This window comes from Ricinus communis, chromosome 2, assembly GCF_019578655.1.
Source record: "Ricinus communis isolate WT05 ecotype wild-type chromosome 2, ASM1957865v1, whole genome shotgun sequence".
Classification (NCBI taxonomy): Eukaryota; Viridiplantae; Streptophyta; class Magnoliopsida; order Malpighiales; family Euphorbiaceae; genus Ricinus; species Ricinus communis.
The window spans coordinates 539,567-550,550 of NC_063257.1; the positions used below are offsets into that span (position 1 = coordinate 539,567).

General features: G+C 35.5%; 2 protein-coding genes across 3 annotated transcripts; both read right to left on the reverse strand.

The window, feature by feature from the left end:
* Nucleotides 1–1,068: 1,068 nt before the first annotated feature.
* LOC8273613 (catalase isozyme 1-like) lies at nt 1,069–4,251 on the reverse strand. Of its 2 annotated transcripts, XM_015719132.3 has the most exons (8): nt 4,026–4,251; nt 3,740–3,836; nt 3,226–3,503; nt 2,198–2,974; nt 1,871–1,960; nt 1,658–1,725; nt 1,480–1,573; nt 1,069–1,379 (listed from the first exon to the last, which is right to left on the reverse strand). In XM_015719132.3, the coding sequence occupies exons 1-8, from the start codon at nt 4,038–4,040 to the stop codon at nt 1,320–1,322; spliced, it is 1,479 nt and encodes a 492-aa protein (XP_015574618.2). In that variant the 5' UTR covers nt 4,041–4,251; the 3' UTR covers nt 1,069–1,319. The 2 variants fall into 2 exon arrangements, with proteins under 2 accessions (XP_015574618.2, XP_015574614.2); XM_015719128.3 differs by lacking the exon at nt 4,026–4,251 and having other exon boundaries at nt 3,740–3,872.
* A 1,847-nt stretch (nt 4,252–6,098) lies between these two features.
* On the reverse strand, nt 6,099–9,270 carry LOC107261240 (catalase isozyme 2). Its single transcript, XM_015719120.3, has 7 exons — nt 9,113–9,270; nt 8,284–8,380; nt 7,884–8,161; nt 7,005–7,781; nt 6,810–6,899; nt 6,548–6,709; nt 6,099–6,460 (listed from the first exon to the last, which is right to left on the reverse strand). The coding sequence occupies exons 1-7, from the start codon at nt 9,125–9,127 to the stop codon at nt 6,401–6,403; spliced, it is 1,479 nt and encodes a 492-aa protein (XP_015574606.1). The 5' UTR covers nt 9,128–9,270; the 3' UTR covers nt 6,099–6,400.
* Between the last annotated feature and the right edge of the window lie 1,714 nt (nt 9,271–10,984).

The following is a 10,984-nucleotide window of genomic DNA, read 5'->3' on the forward strand; positions in this document are numbered from 1 at the left end:
TCAGTTTTTTCTTTTTTCTGGTTTTCTTAATACACCTGTTACCCTATTTCAGATTCTTTCTCTTTTTCCTAAAAAAATAAAATTCAGATTCTACTTGATTCCATTAACGCCAATTATTTTCCATTTTGAATTGTCTTAATAATACTTATCCACTTCCTCATAATATGCTTATTTTCCGATTATTTAATGATGAAGGCCTGAATATTTTTTTTGACAATTATCTGTTAATAAGAATTTGAAATTCAAAGCTACAGGTGTTATCTACCTATTTCGTTTCGTCTGCATAATAATAATAATAATGCATAGCTATTAAATTAAAAATAATGCAAATAAGAATTTTTGGATACTAAACGTTGATCTTGCTGACGAAGTGCCAAATACTGGTTTGACCCACTCTTTCCACAACTAAAAGTTTTGTCGTAATTGAAAATTCCCCTAATCCATTATTGTTGTGCAGAAGTTGGAACAATCTGGACATACTACTTGACTTTTCTCTCTTATGATCTCCTCCAAAGGGTTTTCCAAAAATATGTTTATATTTTATTTAAATAACATTTGCTTTTCCAATGATCAATTTCAACATTTAATGTCTCAAATGCCCAAATGAAACTGAAGCATACTATGCTTCTTTCGAGAGCAATGTTCATCCATCATTGCCATTGCCTTCATTAACGCCACTGTCTTAAACATAAACATTATAATAAAATAACAAATGCTACCTCCATTGGATTCATCATTAGGGCAACGCTTAAATTTATATTAAACGTATGAGCTTAAATTAAATGTCTACCAGACCCCAAAATTCAAATATAAACGTATGGTCCATAATAAAAATATAAAACAACTCACCAACGTTCAAAAACTCTAAAAAGTTTATATATATTTCCATATTAATTCTTTTTACTCACATGTTTTTGTGCACCTAAATATTAATAATACTTATACAATAGAAAATCAAATAATAAAAGTTAACTTATATATAAAAAATAAAAATAACCTAAACTTTAATTGAAAAAATACCCTGCCTTCATTAACCAGAGTATGTAAATTGAAATTGGCAAGTGGAACTGGAAAGTAAACTTTCAGGGGTGAGGGAGTATATAAATAGAACAGCTAAGATAATAATTCCACAAACTGTACAGCATAACAGCGACAGCATAGGACTCGCATTTATTAAATGAGAACAGCTTGTCAAAAGCGTTCCCCGAGTTGGCTTACTATTACAACAAACTAAAGCAATCGGAAATTAACCCTGCTTTTTGTGTTTCTGAACCAGCATATTCTCTATCTGCACCTTGGAATTGCGGGTGGCGTTACCTTCAAATGCTTGGCTTCACGTTGAGGCGAGTTGCTAGCTTCTGACCCAGGGATTTGTCGCACTGCAAGCAAAACCGGGACCATACTTTTAGAAAAATGTTATATTTCATGGCAAAGCCCCAACATAATTTGCAAATGCATTAAATTGAACGCAAGTCTAACCTGAATCCAGTAAGAGATCCAGATAGTGCGCAGCTCATGGGTGATCCGAGGATCAGATAAGCCTCCAACCAACCGGTTGAGGAACCGCTCTTGCCTGGAAAAATTTGGATTAAGGACACAGATTTGTCCAATTATCTTTTATCAAGAATGAAGAGCAACAGCAGTAGTATAAACATACCTGTCAGGAGCCCAAGATCGATATCTCTCACCAGGCTGCTTGAAATTGTTCTCCTTCTCAATAACACACTGCATAAACCAGCCAAATCATTAAACATCATGTTCAAGTGTATATGTATATTCCAACTGCATCAGACACACTGAAACAAAGCGCACCATATGACTATCCAACTTCAATATTAACAGAAGACCCATAATAAAGAAAGGAGCAGACCTTCTCCCGCTTTCCACTGCAGATAGCAGAAGGAACGGGGAAACTCTCAGCATTGCGAGCTGGATCGCATCTGGATGGGAAATAATTGACCTGAAAGATTTCATTGTAGCATCAGATCGGAACAGAAACTAAAATGAAACAGTAGAAAACAATAATATAACCAAAGCAAGTTCTATAATGTGAATATCTTCCCACTGTCAATGCATATATTAATCTCATTTGAGGTTTGTCATGAGGTTGAAAGACACATTTTAGGTATAAAAGGAGCAGTATGATCCAATTTTACAGAAGATACTTCACAAATCCACACAAAGCAGAGCTCAATACCTCCTCATCCCTATGCATGAAATTCATGAAACCTTCATGATGATTATTGTGATGAGCACACTTTGGAGCATTAACAGGGAGCTGTAAATAGTTTGGTCCAAGACGGTGCCTCTGAGTATCAGAATATGAAAAGATCCTAGTCTGGAGTAACTTGTCCTCTGAATATGAAACACCAGGAACCACAATACCAGGGCAAAATGCAAGCTGCTCATTCTCAGCAAAGAAGTTATCAATGTTCTTATTCAAGACCAGGCGGCCAACTGGCTGCAGGGGTAGGATATCCTCGGGCCAGGTTTTGGTCACATCAAGTGGATCAAAGTCAAATTTGTCTTCATGAGCAGGATCCATTATCTGGATGTAAAGTTTCCACTCTGGATAGTTTCCAGCCGAAATTGAATCATATAGATCCTGGGTGGCATGACTATGATTGGATCCTCCAACCTTAATGGCCTCATTTTCCAACAAACACTTTACACCACAAGTAGGCTTCCAGTGAAATTTCACATAGTGTACTTTTCCAGCCTTGTTGATCAGAGTATAGGTGTTAACACCAGAGCCTTCCATGTGCCTGTAGTCTTGTGGAATACCCAAATCATCCAAGAGGAAGGTAAGCATGTGCAAGCTTTCAGGAACATGGGATAAGAAGTCAAAGATCCTCCAATTCTCCTGAAGGTGAGACTTGGGGTTGGGCTTAAAAGCATGTACCACATCTGGGAATTTCATTCCATCACGGATGAAAAAGACAGGGAAATTGTTTCCCACAAGATCAAAATTACCCTGAGTCAACAATTAAAAGAGGACAATCAGAACACAAGAAAATAATATCTTGAATCTTTATCCCATTAACTTCATTCGGTCAATGAACTTGTGTCTATGTAAACGAATATTGCACCAACATAAAGTCATTTCATGCAAAGATTTCAGTAATAGTTTGCAGATACTACATTATTGCAGTAAATTCTTTTCGTTTAAGAATTTATCAGCATGACAAACAAGCAACAGGATGACTAAGTAATAAAATCCCTCACCTCTCTGGTGTAAAACTTCACTGCGAAACCTCGAGGATCCCTGAGGGTTTCAGGGCTGCCACGTTCATGAATAACAGTAGAGAAACGCACAATGACAGGCGTCTGAACTCCAGGAGCTCGAAGAAAATCAGCACATGTGAGATGTGAGACATCATGGGTGACCTCAAAGAAACCCTTTGCACTAGCTCCTCTAGCATGCACAACACGCTCTGGGATCCGTTCTCTATCAAAATTAGCTAGTTTTTCTATCAAATGATAGTCTTCAAGCAGGATTGGACCTGTCCAATTGAAAAAGAAAAGCCACAGCTCAAATCTCCTGGTGTTTCTCAATTGTATACTAAATGAAGTAGTAATTTGACAAAAGTATGCAATTGGTAGAAAGATAATTAATTCAGAAACTCATAAAGTTTGCAATTGCATAAACTACACTTGGTCTGGCTAAGCTAGGCTATTCATGATTTGACATAAAATTAAGTTAATCAATCTAAATACTAACATCAACAGAATCAAATACCTCTGGATCCAACGGTCAAGGATGAATTGTTATTCCATACAGGAGCACCCGAATTTGTAGTCCAGAAAGGGGTATTAAAACCACTTGATGGACGGTTCTGTAACATCATCATCATCATAGACACACGAAATAAAGTAATCAGATTATCAGTTAAAGCTATGTAATATTTACACCATAACCAATCAATTAAAAAATAGATCAGTTTAAAGAAAGATCAAAGCTCAAAAAAATAAAAAGAGAAAAGGGTCCTAACCAAGAAAATGAAGGAGAAAAACTAGAAATTTACCCTGTAGGGATCCATGGCGGTAGCCAAAAAAACGAGAGATTTGAGAGTTGTATTGTATGTATGTTGTGAAGATGAGAAAAACGTAGATAACCAAAACACCAGAAGGGAAATACCACAGCTTCTTTCGCTTTTCTGCGATAATATTTATATATGCCTCGTGTTCTGCAACTCCTATTTTCAGATTTTCTAACAATGTCTATCTATTTTACAATTTATCATTATCCATTCATATTTGATTAAAAAAAATACAGAAAATGATAAATTTTAGGTAATCTTATGTTATGTTATGCAAGGACTAAATGAATTATTATTATTTTCATAATATTATTAAATATTTTATTCCATGTCTCACCGAAATTTATGTTTTTTGAATTATTTACACAATAAAAAATATTTTATCAATTATTTACTGAATAAATAATCTTAAGAAAATAACTATAGTTTAAAAAAATCTGTAAATACTAAGAACACTAAATTTAAAACTTTTTAAACATTTTACCTAAACTTAGAGAATGACAACCTAAGGAATTAAACTTAGTTAAATTATAATTTTTCTATTATACAGTTTGCCATTGCTGATAAATTGGAGAAGCAACCCCATATCCTAATTCGTATGAGGTGATATCATGATATAATAAATGGTGAAGTGAAGTATAAAAGGACGATAAAAATTATTAGAAAAAATACTAGAGCGCGTCATCAATTTGTGGTTCCTTATCCCAGTCTTGGAGTTTTGCTAAAACCAACTCACCGCCAATTACAGCAGGTGACATGTACTAGTAGGTTTACGACACGTATTCATGAGAGGCTTTGAAACGTGTGCCCTGTAAAAGGCGGTGCTGAGTTAAGAAAAGTGATTGCGAAATAGAAGCGGGGAAAGCTGCTAAATTGATTGAGATTAGAATGGGCTGTGGCCCTGTAGTGTGCGGTAAGGCTTAGCCGAAAAAGGCTGAGTCTTCGGCCCTATAAGTGGCCCATAGTCGGTGATAAAAGAACTTTTCCTAATGTCATTTGCTCAATATGATGTGAATGGGATTTAAATATTTATGTTTTTATTTACATTTTTTTTAATTTTTACTGTATGAAAATATCAAAAAATAGTCTTTTTAATTTTTTTTAAAATACGGTTTTAATTTTTTTTAAGTTTTTTTTTTTAGTAAAACATCAAAAAAACTATAAAACACCATATTTTTGGAAAAAAAATTAAAACCAATAAAAAACTATATTTCTTGTTGATTTCAAAGTATTTCTAAAAAGATTTCATTATTTTTTCCATGCAAAATGACGTCATATAATAAAATAAAAGGCTCAGCCTTGTAGTTCAGGATGATTGTAAAGTATATCTTATACATTTACTTGACTTTCATATTGTTTTCTTATCAGTATTCTTTTAGTATGGAAATTGTAGACGAGAAAGCCAAGAAATAACGGAACATATTTATATGGCACCGGCGAGATTTAACAATACTCCTTAGTGGACATTCCTAATAACAAAAACATGGAGGACAAGCATGAAAAACAGTAAAACTTACAGGTTTAATTGCTGCTCCTAAGCAACGAGGACAAGCATAGCTCAAACGTCAACATTTGCTGCAGAAAATCAGGGAGCAAGCACGAATTATAAATCACCTCAACAACGGTGATTAACAGCCAAATCAACCCAAGAATTATCCCATATCAACTATTAAAGATGAGAGAGATACAGATAGATGGACCTGCAAATTCTGATGGTTAGAAAACTGCTCGGGCAATTCAGGATTACTATCCTTGTACTAAATTGAGGATTGAAATCAAGCACTCTGGTCACCAGGCCTCTGGCAGTAAGAAACAGTGATCAATTCTCAAAAAAATTGACGCTTAATAATACCATGTTAAATATATTGAATATTTACCTGGTTCATGAAGTGCCCCTCAAAGCATACCTGTAGATTGGGCCAGGGTATCAGTATTTGGTGCCTAAGGTCTAGCAGTAGTTGTGAATTTGTAATTGGTGTTGCAGCTTGATTTCCCATTTTTCATTAAATTTCTCTTCTACTAAAGTTGTGATGCAGTAGGCAGGAAATTAGAACAGAGTGACCAAATTAAACATGTACGGATTGCATCCGATTAATCAGATAATAAGCATTACAAGGATGGAGAAAGAAAGCATTACAACAGAGGAATACAAGGATAGCATCTATACTGATGCAGTAACTTTAATATGGACAATGACAGGATACATAAGCGCGTCTGGTCAAAAGAGACATGCTAGATAATAAGTTCTGTTTATTATACAACATAGCAAACTGGAGATTTAACAAGACTTTATGTTATTATCTCTTTTCTTAGAACTTGTATCATCCAGCGTTTGATTATCATCATCTTCATCTTCATCTTCAGATGTTTGGTCTCACATTAAGACGAGATGCTAGCTTCTGACCCAGAGATTTGTCACACTGCATCACAAGCAAAGCAAGCATCAGAATAACCATCTTATAGATCGACTTGAAAAGAAATAAAATTGTTTGAGAAGGGAATGTAACCTGAGTCCACCATGAGACCCAGATACTGCGGATTTCATGGGTGATACGCGGTTCTGATAAGGCATTAACCAATCTGCATAAGAATCTTTCTTGCCTGTCTGGTGCCCATGATCGATACCTGTCTCCAGGTTGCCTGAAGTTGTCCTCCTTCTCAATCACACACTGCATAATTAATAAGAAGCGTCAGGAAATTTTCTTTTCGTTACCAATGTTCAGAATTTTGATAAAGATGCCGAGAAGAAAAAGAAAGGAACAATTTGACCTTCTCACGCCTGCCACTGCAGATAGCATTAGGAATGGGGACTTTCTCAGCATGGCGGACTGGATCATATCTGGATTGGAAGTAATCAACCTGAGAAATACATCATGTATAGTACACCTGATCAGATCCGAAACCTAAAAAAAAATAAAGTGTAAAAGTAGGAAATATTTATAATAAACAATATAGTAATAATACCTCCTCATCTCTGTGCATGAAATTCATGAAACCATCATAATGATTGTTGTGATAAGGACACTTAGGAGCATTGACAGGGAGCTGTAGATAGTTTGTTCCTAGTCGGTGCCTCTGAGTATCACTATAGGCAAATAGCCTAAGCTGGAATAACTTATCATTGGAGTAGTAAACTCCAGGAACCACATGAGCAGGGTTGAATGCAAGCATCTCATTCTCAGCAAACCAGTTATCGATGTTCCTGTTCAAGACCAATCGCCCAACTGGATGCAAGGGGAACATATCCTCAGGCCAAATCTTGGTCATATCAAGTGGATCAAAGGAGAATTTGTCTTCATCCGCAGGATCCATTGTCTGGATCATGAGTTTCCACTCAGGAAAATTGCCAGCAGCAATGGAATCATATAAATCCTGAGTAGCATGACTGTGATTGGCTCCTCCGACCTTAATAGCCTCATCATCCATCAAACACTTGACACCGCAAGTGGGTTTCCAGTGAAATTTGACATAGGTAACTTTTCCAGCCTTGTTGATTAGACAGTAGGTGTGAACACCAAACCCTTCCATGTGTCTATAATCTTGAGGAATGCCGACATCATCAAAGAACCAGGCGAAAGTGCTCAAACTTTCAGGATGGTGTGAGCAGAAATCAAAGATCCTCCAATACTCCTGGATGTGAGACTTAGGGTTGGGCTTAAATGCATGGACCACGTCTGGGAATTTAATTCCATCGCGGATGAAGAAAACTGGGAAGTTGTTTCCCACTATATCAAAGTTACCCTGATCGAGTTGAAAAAAAGAAGACGTGCACATATAAGATAAGTTATTTCAGTGATCGAATGTCTATCTCGTATAATTTAATAGTACAACATACACCCTCACCTCTCTGGTGTAAAACTTGGTAGCAAAACCTCGAGGGTCTCTGAGGGTTTCAGGGCTGCCACGCTCATGAATAACAGTGGAGAAACGGACAATGACAGGAGTCTGAACACCGGGGGCACGAAGGAAATCAGCGCATGTAAGGTCAGTGACATCATGGGTGACCTCAAAGAAACCCTTAGCACTCATTCCTCTAGCATGGACAACACGCTCTGGAATCCTTTCCCTAGTAAAGTTGGCAAGTTTCTCTATCATATGATAGTCCTCGAGAAGAATTGGACCTGTCAGAAGTTTATGAACACTTGTAAGAACATTCTGATGCTAAAGATAGTTAGGTCAGCCCAAATTCTCGGAATTATACAATGGTTATCAAGAATAATTACTGTGATATTAGTAAAAGTACCTCTGGGTCCAACTGTCATGGAGGAATTGTTGTTGGAAACTGGAGCACCGGCATTGGTAGTCCAAAAGGGCGTGTCATTAGAGCTTGATGGGCGAAACTGTAGCATCAATATTAAAGATCAGCTTAAAGTGTATGCATGGAGTGCTAAATGGTTGATAATATAAGAAGATACTGAAGTACAAATTACTTTAGTAAGCCTGAAGGTAACTTAAATAGGTAAGTGAATGGATGTGGAGTGATAAATATTAACATCTCAACTGCTAATCTATGTCGTTTGCTCTCTCCGGAACCTTCTCCCTGTAATAGATCTGTCGTTATTAAACCAATTTCACAGCTTTTTTCAATTCTTTGAAGTGCTATTTTAGATCTAGCTCTGTCTTGGCTAGATTTGGGCACATTTGTTTTATGGTTGGTTCTAGGTTCACTGAGTCGATCCATACAAATATGTATAGGGTCATATATGGCATAATATTTGCTCGGCATGCATGATCTAGGATCAACCTGTTTGATCCGAGTTTAACCTGGTTAATTAATTAATCAGTGAACTCAAATGGACGAAACTAGACACTAGATGCAGGTTTTTTTCTTAAAAGAATATCTTCAAATGATTCTTAGTTCTTCTATTAAAAGAATTAAAAGATGGAGTGATCCACCTCAAAAATTAGAAAAGATTATGAAACTAAAACATTTCCAAAAATAATTTAAAACCATGAGGAGAGTATGACAATTAAAAAAGCACATGATACACGAACTTGTTTAAGAAGTGGGACTAGAAAATAGACAAAAAAGAAAATGAAACAAAAAGAATTATTTTGGTACGAATGTATACCTTGTAAGGATCCATTGTGATACCGAGAGGGAGGCAGAGGGAAAGAGAGTTCTAGTTTAGAAAGTGTTTAGGAAGATAGTGGAAGCACCCAATTGCAGTGAGTAGAGTGAGTTGGGTTGAAAATGGGAGCTGAACACTGTCTGTATTTATAACACTTTCTTGGGTTAGCCAACCATGTCTACCATCATCAGGACCCCATTCTTTTTTTCTTCCCAGCTTACGCTTATGCCTATCCGTATCCTATGATCACTTGGTCCAATCAGTAACATTTTAGATATTTTGGGAACCCTATTCTCATCTTACCCCATCATTTTTATGAGCTGTCCCGGCCTTCTGTGATTACTTTTTTTCTTTTTCTTTTGCCTTCACCATAAAATGAGGGATCATTATCATCTTCTTAATTCGTAACTTTTTTATGAAAAATGTATTGTATATAGTTCTTTTAAGTCACTCAGTTTCTTTCTTTTACCATTAAATTTGAGTGCACAAGATACAGTGTTATAATATTTATAAATGGGCAACGCCAAGTAGACATGAAGCAACTCAGACCAAACCAATTTACAATTCAAATAAGTGAGATTTGAGCACATGACTCTTAGGTCACGGAGCTGAATCTTAACCATTTTGACTATTCTTTCATCATGAATAAAGACAAAATTTATACTTTATTTAAAGTTGTGGTGACAAAGTTGCCAAAATCTTATCCCAAGTTTCCACTTCCACAGGGAAAAAGAGTCAGTTTTATTACGCAGATAATTAAAGAGCTTTTAAAAATTATAATTATTATGAATTAATAAAATGTTTAAAAATAAGAAAAATAAAAATTAGTGAGCTCGTATTTTATAAGATAATTATTGACAGTAAATATTTGAACACATGACGCAGAGTTAGATTATAATGGAATTATGATTCTAGATAAAATTGAAAAGTCGGAGTTGGATTATTATGAACAGTGGTAAAACTAATTAAAAAGATTCGGTGAGTTGTGACCCACCAATAATACTGAACCAATGGCCCTGACGGTGACAAAAGCCTGTTGAATTTGGACAATAATTGACAAAGCCATCCCGTCAGGTTCCCCTCATCAACTTTATGTCGTTTTGCTTCATCCGGTGAGTTTTATTTTTTACTTTTTAAAGACAAAAAGTGAGATATGTTTTATTATTAAATCACAGAAGTTTATGAGGTAAAAATAAAATGATGACCCATAATTAATTAGTTATATATATATATGGTGATGATCGGTCTCTATCTGTGAATCGATTAAGGCAGACCACATGCAATACAATAATTCAGAATGGGAAGGACCAAACTTCTCCATCTCCACAACACAATAGCTAATGGGCGCAAGAAGGCAACGCAGCGCCCACCCCTTTCATGTAATGGCGCCAGGGACTTTCAAACACGTGCGCTGTGCCAAGGAAAAATATGTACTTACAAACGCATGTAGTGAAACACTATTGTCAAGGAGATAGAGAGATAACACCATCTCACCTAATAATAATAATAATTCTGGATGTTTGAATTTTCAAAAGATGAATTATTACGGAAAAATATTATATTATAATAAAATGCAAGTTGGTATTTTGGTGTTGTCTATAATACAATATCGAGGACTTTCTCTGCAGGCTAGCCGCTTATGATTTTTTTGGTTATTGGTTGGTCAGAATTTATAAGGTGCAATATCACATGGTGGAGCACCTCTTTTAATCAAAATTCTATTTTTAAGTTTATATCTTATAAAAGAATCATTCCTATCTTTAAATATTTTATTTTTTAATTTTGAATAATTAACATATATTTTGTTAATTATTTATATAAACATAAATAATAATTTTCTTTTTATATATGTATATGCTTTTTTTTAAAATA